This window comes from Hemicordylus capensis, chromosome 2 (genome assembly GCF_027244095.1).
Source record: "Hemicordylus capensis ecotype Gifberg chromosome 2, rHemCap1.1.pri, whole genome shotgun sequence".
Taxonomy (NCBI): domain Eukaryota; kingdom Metazoa; phylum Chordata; class Lepidosauria; order Squamata; family Cordylidae; genus Hemicordylus; species Hemicordylus capensis.
Window position 1 is genome coordinate 184,063,834 of NC_069658.1, and position 23,577 is coordinate 184,087,410.

A 23,577-nucleotide genomic window follows, 5' to 3' on the forward strand; every position below is an offset into this window, starting at 1 on the left:
GGGATGGGATTGAGGTTGGAGAGAGTGTTGGCAGCATCTATGGTTAGCATCCATCTGGGGGAAATGCCAAGGAGTTGAGAGTGAATTTGACCCTTGTAAGCAACAGGAGTTGGTATAGATCTTGACACTTTTTGTTTGTGTACCAAGTGAGCCTCAGAACAGTGGTTGTAGAGCTTCAAGGGGGACAGTGGGGATGGCCTATTGATTGCCTTTTTGCTGGGTTGTGTGACTGCATTAGGGTGAGAAAGCGGTGTCTCTTTACAGGCCCTCTCTGGGATGAAGGGCTTAATTTCTGTCAGGGATCACTGAAACGAAGCCATAGAACCTGTGTTCAATACCAGAACTGACCCCTGCAATATATAAGGCCAAGGGAGAAAGCCTCTGATCATATGCAGAGTGTTTATCACTCCTCTTCAAGTGAGCTGAGCTTCCAGCGAGCAGCTGCTGGATAGCGGCGGGGATGGTTGGAAGGCAGCCAGGTGGGCAGGGAGGGAAAGTGGCAGCCAGGCCGGCAGGCAGGTGGTGAGGGAAAGCGGACTGGGAGGGGGAATGGGACTGAATGGGGGTGGAGAATGGACTGGGGCTGAAGATGATATGAAGATGGAGGAGAGAGACAGGGAGAACGAGGGGCACAAATGCTTTGCACCAGATCAGCTAGTACTCAGTATTACCTGATGATAGCACTCATTAAGCTTCATTAGTTAATAGAGATTTGAACATTGCCTTTTGAAGCCCCACCCGTTCTGCTGATGGTGGGATATGTGAATAATCGGACTGGGTGGAATGTTTATGATTATCTAGTAAAAAAAAAAAGACTTTCCCAGTAGATGCCTCTTTTGGCTCCCCCTAATAATGTCCCATTTTGCCCCTTCCCTGGGCAACCTATCCCCTTGGCTAATCGTTATCTTATTTTTGTATTTATTTTTTACATTTATATCTTGCTCTTCCTTTGAGGAGCTCAGAGCTTATTTTTATCCTCACAACAACCTTGTGAGGTCGGTTAGGCTGAGAGATACGTGACTGGCCCAAAGTCATCCAGTTAGTTTAATGGTTGAATGGGGGTTCAAGCTGGGGTCTTCCCAGTCCTAGTCCAACACTCTAACCACTATGCTCTGCTGGCTCCCATTCATTCATTCATCATTAGGGAGTGCTACATCCAAGCCAAGCCTCCTCTGATGGGGCATTATCCCTGGTCTTTCCCTCGCCAATCTTTGTAAATGGTTCTTTATTGCAGCTCTTTTAACTATTGTAACACTGCTATCACTGCCCTTTAATCAGAAAGTAAAACTTTCTCAGGCATGAAAATGCAATGATGAAATGAGAAGTCCTCCCCGCCCCTGCCCCCGCCCCGCCGCTGAATGTCTACCTCTTAAAGTCATTGGAAACCTGCCAGGGGGGGAATTGTTCCTGCAAACATTCTGTAGGCTATTCCATTACAATCCCTTTATCTTACCATCACTGGAGTCATAGCTCAGTGGTAGAGCATCTGCTTTGCATGCAGAAGGTCCCCGGTTTAGGCTCTAGCATGTTCAGGTAGGGCTGGGGAAGAAACCTCTCTGAAGCCTTGAAGAGCTGCTGCTGTGTAGACAATACTGAGCTAGGTGGATTGAGGGTCTGACTCCCTATAAGACAGCTTTCTATATTTTATCACATTTGGGGGGATTGATTCCAATGTATATTCTTCTATAAAATGAGATTACCCAAACCAGTGACATTCCCCTGTTGATGTGTAGCCAGTTCCATAAAGAACTGTGCCATGGCATCTTAGGTTTTGAGTTCATTGCTTCTTTTAATGCTGCTCCAAATGGCATTGTCTTCCTTTCCTCCCTCCCTCCTCCCTCCCTCCCGTTTGCTTAGTGTCCTTAAGTCTCTCATCTGTTATTCATTGTGAATAACTAGAACCTAACCAGGCATTATGGGGGATGCATGGGTGCCACTGATCCCCGCATCCCCTCTGTGTCTAACAAAAGAAATGCAAGTTGTGAGACATTGTTAGGTTCAGCTTTTCTCTGCTCTACACCAGTTATTTGGTTGCTGTTTATAGGGGGAGGGAAATGGTGATGTCATATTTGCTTTCCTTTTAATAGGTGCTATGAAGCAAGAGTAATCATGCGTCCCCTGTAATCTGAACTCAGTAATCATCCCCAAGCACAATATAGACTAGGTACATGCACTTGGCACAGCGGGAAAATGCTTGACTAACAAGCAGAAGGTTGCCGGTTTGAATCTCCGCTGGTACTATATCGGGCAGCAGTGATATAGGAAGGTGCTGAAAGGCATCATCTCGTACTGCGTGGGAGGAGGCAATGGTCAACCCCTCCTGTATTCTACCAAAGAAAACCACAGGAATCGGAATCGACTTGACCTCACACTTTACCTTTACATGCACTTGTACATGTTTGCTTGTTTTCAGCCCTTGTTGTTCTTTCCTCCTCCATTCCTCCCCTCTCTCCATGGCCTTAACTCTCTCTTCCTACCCTCAGTCCATGGTTTATCTTCTGACAGCATTTAGCATGTAAGCTCCTTGGGGGCAGGGATTGTTTTTCCTTGGTTGTAAAATTCTGTAAAGGGCTGTGTTGACTGATGACATTGTATAAATAAAGCATAAAGTATCATGATAATCGTATTACATTTCGGACACAAGCTTTGAATGCACCCCACTCTGACCCAGGGCTCTTTCTCATTAGTGCTCAGCTATAGCTCGTTGCCCTGCCATTTTGTCTTTCTGCATTTGCCCAGTGTTATAAAGCGTGGGGTGGGGTGGAGACTTACTGTGGGTACTGTTGGACTTGGTCTTACAGCCCCAGCCCATATCTTTTCATCATGCCCATTTAGCTTCATTTTCCCCCATCTGTGCTCATGACCCTTCTTTAAAGAAACAGGTGTGGAGTACACACACACACACACACACACACGCACACACTAAAGAAGAGTACTTCTGAGCCTGCAGAGAGTGCATTTCTTTGGCCACAGAGCAACTGCAGCCTGCGCCCACACACACTTAGGAATAAAAAGTAGGGCTTCCTTCCAGTGGAAATAGTAGGGTTCCCACGGAGCCCTGAACCCAGCTGCTCTCTTCTTAGAAATTAATCACTGCCTACACTTCCCGTGACTGCATTTTGAGAGTACAGATCAATGTTTCCTCCCCACAAATTCAAGTTATGGAAGTGCTGCTGCTGAAGCTTATGCTCGTTTTCTGTACCTGACCCTACTCACTCACTTTGAACACTCTTGCGTTCCCTCCCCTATGTGTTTTGGTTGAATTTAATTCCAGGACTTCATGTTCCAGTGTACAATACTGAATTTTAATTCTGTCCTTTACAGTATTTGCCACTCCTCCCCGCTCCGTTTTGCTGCATAGGCTGACACTAAGAATATTCTTTCTGCTTTTCCTTAAAGGAATTTACAAAAATATTGAATAGCGCTGGGTCTTGGACATACTCTTGTGAAGCACCACTGCCCGCTTCCTTACTGGTGGCCCCAATCCATTAAAACCACACCATTCAGATGCGTCTTCCCTGTCAGTTGTGTGCTCATGTTAAGTGAATGCTTTTCAGCCCAGACGTTTCCACTTTACTTATGAAAAAGTCAGGCTGAGCTCGTATCACAAGTGTTGCTGAATTCAAAACATATCCATTATGTTCATCTTGTCCGTGAAATGAGTTACTTTGTCACAGACAGGAAATTATTTTTGGCTACACATAATTTGTTCTTCGCAAATCCACGTTGGATTCTTTTGCATGCTGTGCAAATCAATTGTTTCCTGATTTCTTTGGCCGTCTTCACCGGGACAGATGTTATTCTGATGGGATTTATCATTTGGTGCCCTGGTTGGGCTGCCCTCTGTTAGTCTGCTCAGACTGAGACACCTCCTCAAAGACAGTTGCAAGGGTTTCTGGGATTTCTGTAGTCAATTCCTTCTATACCCAAGGGGGTAGGTCTCCAGGATTTGCTGACTTGCATTCGTCCAGCCTAGCAAAACACATGATTGTGCATCCACAGAGCAGCCTTAGCATGATACCTCTGTTAGGGTCTTTCCTGTGAGGGGTAATGCTGCTTTCTCAGCCCTACTAGTGGTATTCCTGACCCCTGCCAGAAGTAGCTTTGCTGCAGGAAAATGGTGGACAGCTTTATTTTTAACTGTAGGGTGCAAGCAAGGACTCTGATTCTGGAGATGGTGTGTGCACAGCGTTCAAAAACATAAGGAAAACAAATGTCATAAGGGTTGGTGCAGGCAGGTGGAGAATTATGATAGCTCACATGGTGATGTCATTGAACTTTCTAATCAGTGGCTGAGCATGGGAGCTGTAAGCCAACATGCCTCCAGTTCAAATGGCTCCTCTGCCAGGAGCTCTCTTAGGTGGCCTTAGGCAAGCCACTCTTTCTCAGTCTTAGTGCCCTAGGTGGTCGTCTAGGGCGCCAGTTCTTGGGGAGTTCCCCCACTGAAGTAAATGAATAAAGTTTTGGTGGGTGTGGGTGTCATGCCAGCCCACACTGCAGTATACCAGTTAGGTATCCAAGCCGGTGTGTGTGTGTGTGCTGCCGCCCACCTGCCCGCAATGCTGCCTGCCTGGGAAAGGGGATGCTTTGCTGAGCTGCTGCCAGTGCCACAGAAGTCGAGTGGGTCGGGCCCACCTCCTGGCTGGCCTCTGTCTTGCACGCCTCCTCCTCCTCCTCCTCCTCACTCAGTGTGCTCTGTCCCTGCTCGCTTCATGCCTCCCTTCACTCTGTTACTGCTGCAGCTGCTCAGCTGGGAGCCTCCATCCTGGTTTCTGAAGTGCCTGGACCCCAAACAGAAAGTAAGTGATACCTGTTAAGGCTGACTTTCAAGGAGACAGGAAGGTTTGTTGGCCCTGAGAACTTCAGGGCCTGCACTGCTGAGGGGAAAGAGGCAGGGGCAGCAGGGGAAGGGTAGGGTTTTTTTGTGGGGGGGGCTTCAAGGTGAGCTCCTCTACTCTTTCCCCTTGGTGAACCTTCACCATGTGCAAGCTGGTAGCAAAAGTTGGGCCAGGTCAGTTGCCTCGAGTGCCAAAAACCCCAGGGCCGACCCCGCTGGTGCCAGATAGTATGGGCCCTTGGGCAAAGTGCTGTGCTGGACCACTGCCCCCCCCCAATGATGGCTGTTGTCCCCTCTTCCCAGTAGTGCCCAGTTAGCCTTTCTGGTCCCAGTGGTGTCACAAAGGCACTCAGTATTGGGAAACGCAACCTAGGCAGCAGATGTGCTGCTGCTTCTTCCATGCTGTTTGCAGATCAGCCACACTGGAGGAGCAGCCTGGCCCTGCTGCCACTGCGCTGCACACTGCCACCCGGCAAGTGTCCAGTTAGGCCCCACCCACTAGCAAGCTTAGTGGGAAATGATGGGCAGCAGCAGTGGCTGTTGTCCTGCTTCAGCAGGCAGTGCCATTTTGACTGTCCACATACCTCCCCCCTCCTGACATTGTATCAGGGGGCTTGGGTGTTTGGGAAGTCCAAAATGGTGCCTTGACTGAAGGAGGGAGAAAGTTTACCACCACTGTTTCCCATTATCACACAGTAAGCTTGCCAGGGAGTAAGGCCCAATGAGGTCTGTTGGACAGCGGTTGGCATACATGGGACTCCTCCTCCTCCTCCTCCTCCACCTCCTCCTCGGATTGGCCAGATGGGCCCACAGATATACATGGACCCTTGGATCCATGCCCAACCTGGCTGGCCCCTGACGCCAGCCCTGCATGCAATAGCATCCTAAATGTAAAAGAAAAGACTTGTATTCTGACCTTCTGCTATCTGCCATCCTGTTTTCAACCCCTTTTCTAATCATTCTTCTTATCCCTTCTATTGCTTTAATACTTTGGTCCTCTTGAGGGAAGCTTCTCAGGGAGCTTTTCCCATTCTGACTTCAGTCTGCTTCCTGGGTCATTACAGCCAAACTGGAACCCATTGGAGTATATGTGCAGTTAGGATTATTTGTCCCAGTTAATAAGTAGGGCCAGTTCACACATGCAGGTACTGTACATCACGGGATCGCTCTTCATCACCTGATCACTTAGCCTTTAATGATGAGTTGCATCATTAAATTTAAAAAGAATTGAGTTGGAGGAAACATGAAGGTGTTGGCTCACTTCCACAGGCAAGTCACCGTTTGATGCTGCAGTTATCCAGAAGTGAATGGCCACGTATGAATCAGCCCTTTTTAACATTTCCCTTCAGATCTGGTTCTTCGTGAGCCCTCTTTCCTACATCCACTACACCTGTGGAAACAGTTTTATTCCCACTACTGCTGCTCATCTGGAGAATTCACCCATCCCTGCCTGGGTTTTTATTCTCAGCTGTTAGAATTGTGCAAATGCCGATGGTTAGGTAGTATTGTTGCTGAGAAGGAGTTTGTGCTTACAAATGGAATGGGAGTCAAGGATCTGATTCTGTGACACAAAACTTGAGTGCCACTTTAGGATGTTGCTGTATCATCATTGCCCTAGACTACTATAGCCTTATTCAGACATTATTTTGTACAAGTGTTTTTATGTCTGTACACTTGTACATGTGTGCACAACTTTTAAAGTACACCTGGGTGGGTGCAGGCCCCTCAGATGATTGAATCCTAAAAACTTCACTATTGTCCTTGGAACAAACCCTGCAAATGAAGTATGTGTGCACAAAAGAGACAAGTTTGCCCAAATGCCAGTGATTTCCAGCATTTTTAATTGTGTTGTCCAGGATATATTAAAAAGACCTAAAGGTTCATATAGACATACAGCAGACATCCAAGAAAGGAAAGAGTGGTCCTTTCTTTTCTTAACCATTGAGCGAGGTTCTCAAATTGTTCTTTGTGATTATTTCAACACCTGTGTCTGTTGTACAGAAACATATATTTGGATCAATCATTGAATTAGTTTCATCTATTTTGCATGAAGTAAATATACTAAGTTTAACCCCTTAGGTATTTCCTAAATCTCAGAAAGCTTATTTATTAATTGGAGATGGTTCCATCCAAAGCCAACAGCTTGCTATTAAATTGTTGGCTGCTGATAATAGATACAGTATAAGCTCCCCTTGGGATTTGTTTCTCAGTCCCTTCAGGAATCCAATGACTATTATGGTTTGCAGGAAAGAATCATGCCTAGTGCTTTCCTAATAAACTTGAGTATTTCTCTGCAAAAAGACTTTAGACCACCACATGTCTTGCTCTGGAATCAACGCTCTTTGGAAAGAAATTATGGATTGCCTAATTTGCCTAATTTAGTTTGGAGCACGGTTATTCAGTGACCATGAGCTCTTTCTCACCATAATCCCTTGGGGTCTCAACCTTCCACCCACACTCCTTCCTGCTGCCTGCCCCATCCCCCTTCTCACTCTCCATGTCTGGGATGAACAGGCAAGATGAGGATCCCAAGAGACCCTTTCCCTCTCCTAATTGGAGCCTCTTTCCAACCTGTCGCTGACTCAACCAGACGCAATGCTTCCTACAAGAATCAATTCCCAGTGATTAAGGAGGTTGGGGAAGAAGGAAACAGGAGGCTGCCTGAACTTTTGGTCTGATCCATGGCATGATGGGAGCCCCCACCCTTTATATGATCTCTGAAGCAATACTTACAGCAATACTAGTGGCTTGCTAGATGTGACATGCCTGTAGGAAGACGACCAGCTTTTCAAACAGCCCCTGCCACTGTGCCCTTTTAATGGCAACTGGATCTGCAGATGTTGATAATGTTTCAGTGACAGGTGATAATGTTTTTCTCCATGGTACGAAGAACTTTACCTGCTGCTCTCTGCACATCAAGTTGCTATTAAAGGTACAAGAGCAGGTTACACACCCACCCACACACTCACACCCCAATCCATGGGCAATCTTAGTGCCCTTGCAAGCCAGACATCTGCACTCCCTGTTGGGCTTTGCAGTACATATCTGAAGTGGGAGGAACAGTCCCTAGATGAGGCAGGTACCTACCTTTCCCTACAAGGCACCTTGGCAAGCAAGAAGCCAGCTGTGCAGGTAGGCTGTACAGCCAACTAGTGCTGGTCCAGCATTTGTCCCAACATCAGCCACTTGAGCAGGCAAGCTGAGGCTCACCAGACAGGTGGGTTGGAGGACTGGATATGTTGCATTAAGTCCACCAAATAAGACATGTGTGCATGCACCATATGTATGGACATCCCCCAAGTCTTCAAACATGATACTCACTGGTACACTTCCCATGTAGTGCCCTTTGCTCTCCTTGTAACACCATGAAATTGAAAGGTTCCAGAACGGCATCAGGCCCACCCATATGCCCCAAAGCAAGATTCTCTACACATTAGCTCCCAATCCACCCCACATATTATGCACCACAGTGTGCCACAAAAGCAGAGAAGAGAAGCTAAGCCAAAGAGCTACAGAGGCAAACCATACGAGCTCAGCATGATACATGGGGAACTCGCCAATCTGACTTGTGGGGGAAGGAGATAAATTCCTTCTCAGGATGCTGATGAGCCTTAGCCTGTTCAGTGAGTCTCCCAAAGGGACATTTTGTGAGCAAGTCCACTCTACCCAATGCCCTGTTCTAGCTTTTAGAATGATTGGTGTGCCATAAAAGAAGCATACTTCCTCCTAGAAGTGGAAAGTCCAAAGTGGCCTTTACAGGGACAGTTTCCTTTGGAGGAGAGACTTGCAGTACCTTCGTGTTAAATCGTGCAGGCTGAGGCTAGCTATTAAGGGGTGCAGGAGCAATCACACAGGCAATGCCAAACCTATGGCCGCATCAGTCCAGTCCCTTGGAATCCTAAATCCCAGACTTGTTGCTTTCCAGATTTCTTCTCCAGATCATTTTAGCAATTCTTCCAGAACAAGAAAGGAAGGCCAGCAACACTGGTTTCATCCTGGTCAGTGGGTGGGACTTGGTGGGTTCAGAACGAAAGCAGCCAAATAGTCAAGCGCCTGTTGCTCACCATCAGCAGCCAGCCTATACGAAACCAAAAGAAGGCTCCCTCTCTTCTTGCTGTGCACTTGAGTCTGTCAGTTTTGTCACAGGCAGCTGTCCTGTTCCCCCATCCAGATTCTGGCCTATACAGGACTTGTGTGGTGCTAAGGCATAGACTGCTGCCTTGCACAGCAGCTGCTTCTATGTTCTTTTACCGCAAACTCTCACACTCCCTAGAAGAGGAGTTCCCAGCCTCGGGTCCCCAGGTGTTGTTGGACTACAACTTCCATCCTTCCCCAGCCACAATATCCAATTGTTGGGAACCCCTGCCCTAGAACACACACTTTGCACACTGATCACTCTGCACACAGGGTCTTCTGGCATGCATGCTGGCACCTGGTCTGTCTTGCGCCGGCTGTTGCTCACTTGCGCTGCATTTTGACACCTGATGGTCTCTCATACCCCTAACATCTCCAGACTGGGCTGGGAAAGGCTCCTGCCTGAAACCTTGGAGAGCCATTGCCAGTCAGGGTAGACAATCCTGAGCTATATGGTCCAAGGTCTGACTCGTTAAAAGGCAGCTTCCTATGTTCCTGTGTATGTGCTGTACCGACTTACGTCCAATTGTACCTTGCATGCTTGTGCTTCCCACTTCATGTTCCTTTTCCTACCCGTGGTCTTGTCATACGTTCCTGCCCCCACTCTCGTTAACACACAACCCCATTCTTACATTTCTACACTGTATGGGACTTAATAACTAAATTGATGTAATGACCAGTATATAAGGGAATAATAATAACTAATGACACTGCTATGTCTTTCTGTCTCCCCCCACCCTTTGCTTCTTGGCCGGTGCAGATGACCAAAAGAACAGTGAGTCTTCCAGGAATTTGTGGTGGGGGCATTTTCTCAGAGGGGGTCGGAGGTGTGGTGGGAACTCAGAGCTGATTGGTGATTACAATTTTGGGGAGGGGGCTCCTGCGGTGTTTTGCAGTGGGGTGACACAGTCCTTGTATCCTTCTGCAAAGTGTAGCTGTTTTGTTACAGCCTTCCCAAAGCAAGGTATGGGCTTCAAGAGGTGGGTTCCTCGAATCCCAGGGGTTTCTGCTTATAATTCTCCTCCCTATCTCTGTTTCCCAGTACTGCAACCACCTGAATTCAAAGAGCAGCCAGAGGCGGAGATTGTTGTGTTCCCCACTGATGAGGTCACCCTGAAATGTGAGGCCACCGGGAAACCTAAACTGACGTGAGTATGGGAGAGACTCCATTTGGTTCCTTACCTCCAACTCCTGTCTGAAGGGACTATCTTAGGGCATGTTTTTCTGCAGTTTCTTTAAGCAGTGCTCTCTAAACATATGATAGCTAAAGGCCAAATTGGACATGATGGCTGTTTATTTTTTCCCCTTTGTTTCAAAGCCGCCATAGAGAATGGGGCAAATTGGATCAGGGCTGCAACTGACGAAGTAGCATTTAACCTCCCCCACCCCACATACCACTTCTCTGATTAAAATGGACACCCGTAGCTGTTCTTAGCTGTGAAGTTGTTGGGATGGGGGGGAGCTGATCTTTATACTTCAGTATTTTATTTTATTTTATTTTATTTTATTTTATTTTATTTTATTTCTATCCTGCTCTTCCTCCAAGGAGCTCAGGGCAGTATTAACAATTATCCTGCTACATAATAGTAGCTTCAGGGGTGGGAGGGGAATTCAGGGGTGGATTGGGGAAATAACAGGGGGGAGAAGGTTAAGCACCCTCTCTCACATATCCCTGCCACAATCCAGTCCAGATCACCCCTCTGCTGCTTTGAAACAAAGAAAAATTATGTTGGTAGAAGATCTAATCGTGGATTCCCCATGTCATGTCTGCTTTCGCCCTATGACACTCCATTAAAATGGAAAGCACACAGCTGAAAAGGTTTGCTCTGATCTATTGTATATATTTTGAAGAATTAGTTTGTATCTTTGTTGGTGCGAAATAAAGTTATGCTTCCCAATGATCTACATATACCAAATCTTGCATGAACAATCCTGCCACTTAAATTAGCTGAGTGCACTACTTTTAACACAAGAATATGCTTGGGAAAAGGTTTTAAAGGGGGTGGGGTGGTATTTTTTAGAAGAAATTCCAGATATAATCATTATATTTTAGTTGTTATTGTTCTCAACAGACTTTTAATGCTCAAGGATCAGATTAATAATTCCAAGATGACATAAAGCCCAAGAAAAGCAGATTCAAATTCACTATGTTTTAAATTTACCATATCTGGTTATTATTCAATAAAATGAATAATTTTTGAGGTTGAAATCCTACAAATTTCAAACTGTTCTTTTGCTTCCCTTTTGAAAGCTCGTTAATAAAAAACTCTATTATGTATATTTAATTTATTGGACTTTCCTGTAAGTATAATCTAGACAAAATGACTTTGCCAGGTCAACAACGGGCCTCACTTATTAGTATAGTATACATTAAACTATATTACACAAATCTGTATATTAAAATAAGAGCTATTCACTTTCAGAGAAGCCCTCTCTGTGTGTTTCTGTAGCCCTATTCAGACATTATGTTGTATGTACATTCAGGTGCTTGAACACGTTTCTCTGTGAATGACTATACATGTGTTTTTCAAGGCTGTTTATAACATCCTAAGGCTGTTCACATGAGCAGCCCTACCCAAGCTTGGGCAGTCCTACCTGAGTAGGGATGCTTGTGTAAAGTGTTGGGATTGGCCTTGATCCTGGCACCACCCTCCGGGGTAGCCCAGGTTTTTTACCCAACCGTTTTATGTGGGTGAAAGCACACCCTTCTGCCCAGATAAACAGGAATGTGTTTACACCAAACCTGGCACCTAGGGCACCTGACTCACGGGGGAGGGGGCGGGATTTCTGGAGGCCGGGCAGCATTTCCCCAGTTTCTAGAATGCCATGCGACTCACTGCAGTGGCATTTGTGTACTTAGTGGTGTGGCATGGCCACAGAAGCAAGATGATTGTGTGTGGGAAGGTAAGTATACTCCTGTCTTCTCCCCAACGCTCAAGAGCAACCAGGGATTTTGCTTGTGTGAATGACCTTCCTATCTTGTCATCTTAAACTGGCCCAGTTCTTCAGCCTCCAAGCATGAGAGAAGTTCAGTTCCAGAGTGGGTATATGGTCAGTATCCTCCACCATGAAGACAGATGCAAAGAACTCATTCAGCTTCTCTGCAATCTCCTTATGCTCCTTAATAATCCCTTTCCCGCTCTCATCATCTAAGAGTCCAACCACCTCCCTGGCAGGTTTTCTGCTTCTGATATATTTAAAGAAGCTTTTGTTTTCCCCCTTGACACTATATATGCCATATGCTCCTATGGCATATAGGAGATATGCAGCTATATGCTGCTACATGCTACTCAAACTCATTTTTTGCATCCCTTATTGTCTCCTTGTGATTGTTTTTCCAGAGTTTATGTTCCTTCCTGTTCTCTTCATTTGGACAGGACTTCCATTCTCTGAATGAAGTCTTCTTCCATTTTATAGTTTCCCTGACTCTACTTGTTAGCCACACTGGCGTCCTACTGAACTTGGTGGTACCTTTCCTCCTTCTTGAAATACATTCCAACTGAGCTTCTATTATTGTGGTTTTAAAGAAGTGCCATGCTTTCTGGAGTTATTTGATCCTCCTGACTTTCCCTTTCAGCTTCCTTTTTACTAGTACCCTCATTTTTGAGAACTTTCCTCTTCTGAAGTCCAACACATCTGTGTTGGACTTCCTTGGCAATGCTCCACTCTCATATAAGCTGAATTGGATCACACTATGGTCATTGTTCCCCAATGGTTCTACAACTCTGACATCTTGCACCAGGTCCTGGGCAACACTCAAGACTAAGTCCAAGGTAACCTTATCTCTGGTTGGTTCTGCGACCAACTGTTCTAAGGCACAGTCATTTCTAGCACGTCTAGAAATTTGGCCTCTCTGTCAATACCCACATGTGAATTTTCCCAGTCTATGAGGCGATTCTCACGATCACTGGAAAGCAGGCTAAGGGATCTTAGCCCACTGTCCACGGATCATGGGAACCACTGGGTTTGCAGGCGAGCCTGGTTTCCCCAAAGCGGGTCCCCCGCTTACCTAACCCTCCCCTTACCCCAGGTTAGCGGAGTGAGTGCTCCGCTAACCCAGGTTTTGTGGTCGTGTATTGCTGTGGCACAGCTCCGCGCCACGGCAGCACATGAGGAGACCCCCGGCCGGGAGGCTGCAAGCAGCCTCCTGGGCTTGGGGGTCTCTCCAGCATGAATCCTGGAACTTCCAGGGGCTGTGCAACCCCCAATCCCTGCAGCTCCCTCTGGCTCCATGATGAAGCCGGCCGTTGTGTGGGCGGCCGATCTGGCTGCCCAGGGCTACAGCAGTGCTCGTCTGTGGGGAGAGCGGTCTGAGCCTGCTCTCCCTGCAAACCTCATTTTGGCGAGTCTCACAGATTGTGAGATTGTGAGATATTTCCTTTCAGTCCTCATATTGTCACTCATCATGATTCTGTAGAGGATTCGGGTCCTCCTAGGTTTTCTAGCTTGTTGGATTCTACCCCTTCTTTAACATACAGTGCTACTCCACCCCCAATCTCCCCTTCCCTGTCCTTTCTGTAGAGTTTTGATCCAGAAATAACAGTGTCCCACTGGTTCTCACTGTTCCACCAGGCTTCCGTTATGCCCACTATATGTTTTCATTAGCAACTAAGCACTCCAGCTCATTTGAGGAGCACATAACTAGAAGTGTCAAGGGGAATAACAAAATCTAATTTAAATTTATCAGAAGCAAAAAACCTGCCAGAGAGGCAGTTGAACCCTTAGAAGATGAGGGCATGAAAGGGATTATTAATGAGGATAAAGAGATTGCAGAGAAGCTGAATGAGTTCTTTGCAATGGTCTTCATGGCAGAGGATACTGACCATATACCTGCTCCAGAACTGAGCTTCTCAGGCTTGGAGGCAGAAGAACTGGGCAAATTTGAGGTGACCAGAGAGGGTGTTCTAAACTTTATTGAAAAACAAAAAAATAAGAGATCACCAGGGCCAGATGGCATCCACCCAAGAGTTCTGAAGGAACTTAAATGTAAAATTGCTGATCTCCTAGCAAAAGTATGTAACTTCTCCCTACTATCAGGCTCTGTACCAGAAGACCAGAAAGTAGCTAATGTAACTCAGATTTTCAAAAAGGGATCCAGGGGGGATCCAGGGGATCCAGGAAACTACAGACCGGTTAACTTCTGTGATGGGTAAATTGATGGAAAGCATACTTAAGGACATAATTTTTAAACATATAGAAGAACAGGCCTTGCTCAAGGAGAACCAGCATGACTTTTGCAAAGGCACATCTTGCTTCACTAACCTTTTTGGGGATTTTTGAGAGTGTCAACAGGCATGAGGATAAAGGTGATCCAGTTGACATAATATACTTGGACTTCCAATTTTTTTTTAAAGTTCCTCACAAAAGGCTCTTGAGTAAACTTAGCAGTCATAGGATAAGGGGACAGCTTCGTGTGTGGATTGGTAACCAGTTGAAGGACAGCAAAAAGAGGATAGGAATAAATTGACAGTTTTCACAATGGAGGGAAGTAGGAAGTGGGCCCCCCCAGGGATTTATACTGGGAGCAGTCACCAGTGCTCTTTGACATATTCATAAATGACCTAGAAGTTGGGGGAAGCAGCAGAGTGATCAGATTTGCAGATGGCACTATACTATTTAGGGTAGTGAAATCCATAACAGATTGGGTGGGTGGGCGACAAAATGGCAAATGTGATTCAAAGTAAGCAAGTGTAAAGTTATGCATAATAGAGCAAAAAACCCCAACTTCACATATACACTGATTGGGTCTGAGCTGTCGGTGACTGGCCAGGAGAGAGATCTTGGAGTCATGGTGGACAGCTCACTGAAACTGTTGATGCATAGTATGGCAGCTGTGAAAAAGGCCAATTCCATGATAGGGATTATTAGGAAGGGCAGGAGCATGGGGACAATGGAGCAAGGAGGGGATGACCGTCCCTCAGCCGCCAGAGTCTGGGGTGGGGGGACCAAGGCACCTCTTTGAACTCAGCACCCCTTTGCTCCTTCCTGCATCCAGTCGGCGAATGAAGTGTTCGCCGACACCGACTGGGAACATGAGAATCACCCTTCTTCTCACCCAGCCAGTGTTTCACTGAAATGCTGGCTGGGCTGGGGAAAAGCCAAGCCAATCAATGAAACGCTGACTGGGGAGGATGAGAGATGGTCTGAATGGGCCCTCTCCCAGGGGGTAGCCATGCCCCCTGTATCTGACGCCAGACGTAGGGGGCTTGAACAATATGGGGAACGGGGCCAGTCAGCCCCTGCAAAGTTTCCCCAGTAAGAGATTCATTGAATTGCTGACTGGGAGGCCTTCTACATGCAGAGGCAGGAGCTCCCAGTCAACAATTCAATGAACCACTGATTGGGGAAACTCTGCAGGGGCTGACTGGCCTAGGGGTGGAGCCACCATTGGGCCAATGGGTTCAAAGAACCCAGGCCGCGCCCAATCAGGGGCCGCGCCTTGTGGCCCTGACACCCCCACCCCCGCGCATCTGATGTCAGACTCAGAGGTGCTGGTTTAGCTCCCGAGCGGGGGCTGTGCATCCCCTTTGGGAGCTAAACTAAGGCTAGCGATGCGTTCACCATGCAGCCAGGAGTGGTTCTTCCCTGCTAAAGCAGAGAAGAGCCGCTCCTGGCTGCGCTGAGTAGTGCCAGCCTAAGTAGCTCCTGAAGGGGCCACATGGCCCCTTCAGGATTCAAAAGGCTGGCGCTGCATTCGCAGCACAAGCTTTAGTTTAGCTCCCGAAGGGGCTGTGCTGTGTGGCCCCTTTGGGAGCTGAACTCCAACTCCTGAATGAAGCCTTAAGGCTCTGTTTGGGAGCCAGACCACGCCCCCCCCATGTCTGACATCAGACGCGGGGGGCGGGGTCAGCGGGGCCGCACATGGGCCGCCGGTGGTCAGGCTTCTCATCTGGACTGGCCTCATCTCCAACACTGGCCACGCTCCTGCATCCTCTCTAATAAAACGCTTGGTGTCCATCCGTGGACGGACACCAAGCGTGAGTTCGTGCCTGGCCTGTTCTGGGCATGCGCACAGCGCATGCCCAGAACAGAGCAAGGGAGTCACGAACGGCAGGACCCAGCGGCCATCTTGGGCGGCCAGAAGCGGCCGCCTCGAAGAAGCTGGGTAAGCGGCAGCAGGGGACACTGGCCGAGGCAGCGGCGAAGCTGCCGCCTCGTCCAGAGGGCGCGGCGCGGCCAAGGCGGCAGCGGGGCCGTGGCCTGGCCGTGCCGCTGAAGCCGGGCGGGGGGAGGAGGCAGCGGGAGAAGCTGGCCGAGGTGGTGGCGGAGCCGCCGCCGAGGCCTGGCGCCGCCACCGAAGCCGGGCGGCTGGGAGTCCTTGGGGCCCTTGCCCGGCCAGGGAGACCAGCCGGGAATGTGAGGCGGGGGCGGGGGCGGACCGGACCAGACTGGACCGGCAGCGGCGCCCCCAGAGTCTGCCTGACCGCTGATTGAGGGGGGAAGAGACGGCAGGGGAAGCTGGCCAAGGTGGTGGCAGAGCTGCCGCCGAGGCCTGGCGGCAATGCCGCCGGAGCCGGGCGGAAGGGCGAATTTGGGCCCCTTCCCTTCCTAGCGCCCGTTATTCAACGGGCTAAAATCTACTTGTCTAACATAAAAGCAAGGAGTGCAGCTTGGGGTATGCGGGGGCAGGAGCCAGCAAAAAGGGATTGGGGAGCCGCCAGCAGGACCTTGTCCTCCAGCTGCAGGCAAGCTCCCTACGCCCCTGAGGAAGGGCGTTGAAAATAATATTGCTGATATTATACTGCCCTTATACAAATCTATGGTGTGGCCACATTTGGCATCCTACATACAGTTCTGATCACCGTATTTTAAGAAGGACACTGTAGAACTGGAAAAGGTGCAGAAGAGGGCAACCAAGCTTATCAGGGGCCTGGAGCACCTTCCCTATGAGGCAAGGCTACAGCATCTGGGGCTTTTTAGTTTGGAAAAGAGGTCACTTGGATGGTTTTAAAAGGGGCTTAGACCAATTCACAGAAGACAGGTCTATCAATGGCTACTAGTCTGGTGGCTATAGGCCACCTCTAGCCTCAGAGCCACAATGCTTCTCAATACCAATTGCAGGGGAGCAACAGCAGGAGAGAGGATGTGCCCTCACCTGTTGCCTGTGGGCTTCTCAGAGGCTCTGGTGGACCACTGTGGGAAACAAGATGTTGGACTTTTGGCTTGATCCAGCAGGGCTGTGCTTATGTGCATTTTAAAAGTAAACTGGGTACAAATCCCTCAAATGATTGGTGCAGAGGGGAAGTGTACTGCTGTACATGAATTCAACGTGTGTGAATAGCTATGCATAAAATTCTGTATCTTTTTGTATCTGTGTACACTGTACACAGATTGTACATGTGTTGAAACTGTGAATAGGGTGTGTGTAGAGACACCGTTCTGGTTCACACACAGTGCAGAAACATGGCAAAATACCTCCCCATCACCACCACCACTTCAGTGCAGAATGATGGGCAAAAGGCAAGGTCACAGCAGTGAATTGTTTGGAAAACTGACACATGACATAATCTGATTTGGCTTTTTGAACTGCTCCACACATTTATGTTTTCAACACATACACTAGAAACATTTTATAGTGTGGGTGAGAGACTGAGTGGAGGTCTCAATTCACCTCTTCTGTGTACAAATGGGGATGTACAAACTCTGGTAGTTTAATGAAAAGAAGAATCTCTGGTAGATTAAATCACTGCCACCAAGTCACTTTTAAAAGTTTTTCCTAACCGGGCTTGAGTTTCACTTTGCTTCCCCTTGCTAACAGCAAGTATATAAAAACCCACTGCTCCCCTGTGCGTTTGCCTGCACATGGAGCTAATGATAGCTGGCTAAGCTCTTTTGACGACATGTCTGCACTAGAGTAATTCCCTCTTTCCACCTCCCCTTCCTTCTCCTGAGTTAATAACCAACTCTGGGAGGCTTGTTAAAAGGAAAGAAAAATCTTTTATTCAATTGCTACAGACTGATTTGTCTGAAGTTTTGGCTTTTTAGATACACTCAAAAATGCTTAACTTGGATTACAAGAATGTTTCAGAATGCCCAGCTCTTTTGTAAGAGGCACACATTGAAATCTTAGTTACTCAGTTACAAAGAACAGATATTTAGGAATTGCAAAGCACATACAGAAAGCAAAATAATTCCTAACGCAAGGTCTGACTAAACATACTTTCCCCTGTGCTAGTATGGAAAATGAACCTTGGCTTCATTCCCCCTTAAAAACTCACCAAAACTCCTGGCAAGATCAAGTCCCTGCAAATCTCTCACCCTGAGAGATTGTCCTGTAGCATTCACCATGCGGGAGCAGCCTACATGCTGGTCACTGCCCCTCTGCGCTCTTCTTCCTCCTTCTCCTTCCTAGTGTTTCCTCATGTCCCATCCACCTGGTGGATTGATTGGCCAGGACCTGGGGTCACCAGCCTGAAGGCCAGGGATTCACTTTCTGTTGACCCCATTGGGGTGGGGAGGCTGGTCACCACAAGGTCATTCACACAATCAAAAACTGTTCTTCCTGGGTTTGAGAGCTGTGTGTGCTCCCAATTTTTGGTTGTGTGGAAGCAAGGTAGAAGGAAAACCTGGGTAGAAGTGATTGTGTGGAAGCAAGGTAGGAGCAAAAGCTACCCAGGTTTTCCTCCTATCTTGCTTCCACACAATCACTTCTGCCAGGTTTTCTTCCTACCTTGCTTCCACACAACCAAAAATTGGGAGCGCACTAGGCTCCCAAACCAGGTAGAACACAGTTTTTGATTGTGTGAATGACCTCATGAAGTGTTTTGAACACTCAGAAATTATAAATATAGACACTGTTGTCACGATCATTTATCACATAAAAATATGGAACATGTTTATGAGCACTCCATGTTGCACCCATTGGCTGACATGAGGAGGACAATTATTCAAAGTTAGTCAGTGACATTATATGTAGGCTTCTCTTCCATAATAAATGTACTTTTCTTTCTGGGGCGGGGGGAGGGGAACTCCAGGTAGAAATAACTGCAGGTGAGAATTTTTAAAAATTCACTCAGTTTGCATACAACCAGATGTGCATCTTGGCCAAATTTCTCAGGCTATGCAAAACCTGAAAGGAAGAGGAGGGAAAGTTGAAAAGAGCCATCCCCATAAGAGACTGCAAAATAATTGCTGTTTCTTCTTCTTCCTTCTTCTTCTACATCTACTTCTTCTTCTCATTATACAGTAAGTACATATAGACCACAGAGTCTATCATCCCAATGAAACACATACAAATACACCAAAAATGCACCAATAATACATAAATACAGAACATATAAGGCTGTAAACTGTATTTCAGTGTCACAGAGGTAAGCATTCATATCATAGACACAATAACTTGCGAAGCATTTTTTGGAGGCATCATCTGATTCCAATCTTTTAAAAAGGAGTCTGAGACATTGCAAAATAGTTCAGATAAGGGTAATATAAGACAGGAACCAGTGGAAGGTTTGCATGTTTCCACAGATGACCATCAGTAACACTAAGTGACATTGCAATAAAATTGGTACAGATTTGGGAAGGTACCAATTTTTGCTGCTCAATATAGGATTCAATTCAATATAAGAATTCTTAAAGGTAAAGTGTGCCATTGAATCGATTTCGACTCCTGGTGCCCACAGAGCCCTGTAGTTTTCTTTGGTAGAATACAGGAAGGGTTTACCATTGCCTCTTCCTATGCAGTATGAGATGATATCTTTCAGCATCTTCCTATATTGCTGCTGCCCAATGTAGGTGTTTCCCATAGTCTGGGAAACATACCAGTGGGGATTCAAACTGGCAACCTTCTGCTTGTTAGTCAAGCATTTCTCCGCTGCGCCACTTGAGGTGATCTTATAAGAATTCTTAGTCTTGATATAATGCTTGAGAGTATTCACAACACTTTTAAAGCTTATCTCAATAATCCTTAGGACAATTGTGCTAGGTAGGTCAGCATTATCATTCATATGCAGATGATGGATTGAGGGAGTTGGGGCATCCCCTTAGACCCCCTAATAAATTCATGACAGAAGCAAGATTTAAACCAGTTATCTTAACCATGTTCCTTCATCAGCTCTAGATGTGGCTATATTTATTGGGGGAAAATGGTAGATTGCTTTTGAGCAGGAGCAGGTGGTCCTTCAGTTATCCAGGTCCCAAGCCATAAAAAAAGTACAAGCACCACTTTGATTTATGCCTGGAAATTAACAAAAAGCCAGTGCAGCAGTGTAATAGTGACAAGATGGAGCTGCTGCAGCTAGTGTGAAACAGCACATTTTGCAGAAGCAATGCATGCTTCTGAGCTTGCATGGTATTTGGGGGCATGGTATTTACCTGATTTCTTCTGGGCCAGAACATGAACAGCCTTGAGAGTGGCCTTTTTTAGGAACTGATTTTTATATTGATGGCACTGGATGTTTCATAGTGCACAATACTCCAGTCCTTGCTCCGTTCTGTTCTTCATAACTCCATTATTTCCTCATAAGAGGCTCTGGTAATGTCCCTGACCTTACTCTGACCCCCGCACATCACATAGCCTATTTCCCTGTCTTCACCCCACCTCTTGTGGATATAAGAGAAACTATTGTTCCTCCCCTGCCTTCCATTCCTACAACCATCTTCCCAAACCCTCCCCCACATTGCTATGTGCTGGAAACCCTGGTTTTTATACTCTCTCATCCCTGAGAAGGAAGAACTCTCCTGCCACATGAACATCCAAACTGTGGTGTCCCAAATACTGTACACAAGCTATTCCTTACATTGCCTTCCTGCTCCTCTGCCAGCCCCCACCAGTAATCAGCCTTGAATTGAATGGATTAAAGCACCACTTTCAATCTATATCTCCCCACTAAAAAAAAGAGCTCCAGTCTAAGAGAGATGCTGCAGTTTCTGGTTCATGCAGCCTCTGTGAGGTTGGCAGAAGCTGGATTTCTCTTTCTGGCTGTGGCTTCTGCCCAGCACCTGCCCCTTTCACCTTGTCATGCCTTCTCCATCTGGCAGGTTCCGCTGGACCAAGGATCGACAACTGTTTGACCCGCACCAGGAGCCAGGGGTGACGATGCGGGATGACTCGGGGACTCTGGTCATCACTACGAACAATGGGAATGTGGCAACCAAGTTCCAGGGAGTGTATCGGTGTTACGCCAGCAACGACCTGGGCACTGCCATGAGCACAGAGGGCCGCATTGTTGCTGAGAGTGAGTGCCCCACCTTCCAATTTCCCTCAGCCTCCCCCAACATGTTGTTTCTGCTTCAGCCCCCCCCCCCCTTTATGGAGATGCCCATCAATCCTCTTCCGCCTCCAGCACTACATCACACACCCCCTTAATGTTTCTTGCCTGAGCTTTGCTGATGCTGCTCATTTCTGGCCCCACAATGACTGCAGCACACACACCCACACACCCACAACCAATTCCCTGAGTAATAAATTTCTCCCCTTCCCCCTCACAATAAATGTCTATCCCTGGCTCTTTTTCCCTTTTACCTGCCTGGACTCCCCGGAGTGCAGCTGGTTGCTCCTGTTTCTATGGAAACAGTTGCCATGGTTTCATAGTGTCGGGGTGATGTAATTGCCAGTCCTCTCCATCAGCACCTCCGTGGGCCCCTCCCCCACCCGTTTTAGCCGGCTTGGCCTCACCCTCCCCATGCCGGCTGAGGAGGAGTAAAAAAGGGTGCAGGGTGGGTGGGGTTGATGAGAAGGAGGGAAGAGGAGACACGATATTGATGCTGACTGTAACCAGCAAAGAGAACTGATGCCAGAAAGGATTTTTTTAGGTGGTGGTGGGTGGGTGGGTCTCAAATCTGCTAAAAACAGTTCCCCTCCATTCCAGAATTGGAGCCTCCTGTTGTTTTTCTTACTTTAGCTCAGCTAAAGATCTCAAAAGAAATTCACCTATCCTTCATTGCATATTATTGTCGTTGATGAGAATGTCATATGCAAGTGTGAGCTCTGAGCCAGGAAACCCCTGGTTCAAAATCTACCTCACCCATGAACTCATACTCAGTGGCCTCATAGGAGCCACTGTTGCAGAGTCCTGGTGCTTACATACAGCATATGAGCTTAACCCACTTCACTTCATTTTATTATTTCCCTGACTGCTTTACTTCGTTGGGGGGTCACTTATTTCGATGGGGGTGTAATATCCCATCATGCATCTGCTCAAGTTGCAAGGTCTGCAAGGGATCATGTGAGGTGAGGGGGCAGAATCATTGGGGAAATCCCCCTAACCCCCTCCATTGCTCAATAGCCTGAGAATGCTGAACCTGCTGAACTCCAGGACAAGATGTTCTGTTCATCTCAGTGATCACTGCTGAAAGGACAATTTTTACCTCTTCTCTATGTGTATAAGAGGTTTTTCTGAGGGAGGATCTCACATTCCCCATCCCCATTTCACCCCCTATTCCAAAATACCTTAAGGTGCTAAGGGCTCTGCCCCTTTTGCAATTCAGAGTGGGGTGTTTGTGTGTGTGTGTGTGTGTGTGTGTGTGTGTGTGTGAGAGAGAGAGAGAGAGAGAGAGAGAGAGAGAGAGAGAGAGAGAGAGAGAGTATAAAGTAAACTGAGTCAGTATCGACTCGCCATTAGGTGGCTGTGAGTGTGTGCAGAGAAGCAATAAATTAAAAAGTGCTTTTCCTCCATTCCTAAAACCAAACAAAAACCAACCCCATGATTGTTTTCATTTCAATGATCCTAAAAGCTTGTAATATCTGGAATAGAGCTGGGTGGTGATAATTAGGGCTGAAAGATTAGGATGCCATGGGGCACATCCCTCAACCCTAATTTCCCCTCCAGGATAATATAAACCATTGGGTTTGAGTAGGTCAGTATCCACTCCCAATTTCCCTTTTCCTTCTCCAGTTGATGTTAAACTGGCCCCAACATTCTGTGGCTCCTGGAAGGCAATGAGCATGCCCAGTTCTTATCAGGCCACATTTGTGTTTGCTTTTTCTTTTTAATTTACAAATGACAATCTTTTCCTGCAACTCTGTGAGTTCCTCAGATATGCAGAAAACCCTTCCTCATCTGCTAGCCCTCCTACTTTGTTGCTCTACTGTTAGACCAGGAACTTCAAGTTTGCTAATTGTATATCCAACTTGAGTGCCTGCAAGGAATTTTGGGGAATTGGTGTGATTAATTATTGGGAACCACCCTCCTGTATAGAGGTTGTTCAAACAATACAGGCTGCTTGGGTAAAATAAAATTCCTCTTGCCCAAGCAGACTGTTTCTTCGGGGAGACCAGGAGGTCTCCTGACTCAGCAGTTGCAGCCTCGGGTAGCCCAGATCTTATACCCAAGCAAAAAGTGAGGTAGGAGGGAAAAGGAGTTTGTGATTGTGTGCACCATTGGGGCTTTGAAAATCGCTGCCAGGAGTAATGGCCATAGAGCCCTGACTGCAGTGTGGCCAGGGAGAGGAGCCCTGCTGCATTGTAGCAGGCTGCCTGTGTGGAGTATTGTGGGATGCAGGAGGACTTCCTCCTCTCGATCCCACACTGGGCAACTGCTGCCACACTGGTCGTATGGGCATGCAAGCAGTGGCACTCCAAAGAGGAACAGATTGTGTGGGGGAAGGTAGATAGGATCCTGCCTTCCCCCCAGTCCTCACCAGCCCCAGTCATCATGTGAATGACC

At 47.3% G+C, this 23,577-nt stretch overlaps 1 protein-coding gene across 9 annotated transcripts in view; it reads left to right on the top strand.

Annotated features, from left to right (window-relative positions):
* The window catches only part of L1CAM (L1 cell adhesion molecule), a 148,188-nt gene that overhangs the window by 30,129 nt on the left and 94,482 nt on the right, over positions 1 to 23,577 (top strand). For 8 of the 9 annotated variants that reach the window (XM_053303072.1, XM_053303071.1, XM_053303073.1 and 5 more), the window contains exons 3-5: positions 9,732 to 9,746; positions 10,014 to 10,119; positions 20,951 to 21,147. In XM_053303072.1, coding sequence (XP_053159047.1) covers positions 9,732 to 9,746; positions 10,014 to 10,119; positions 20,951 to 21,147 — 318 coding nt within the window. The remainder of the gene's footprint in view (positions 1 to 9,731; positions 9,747 to 10,013; positions 10,120 to 20,950; positions 21,148 to 23,577) is intronic. The other variant, XM_053303066.1, reaches the window with a different exon arrangement.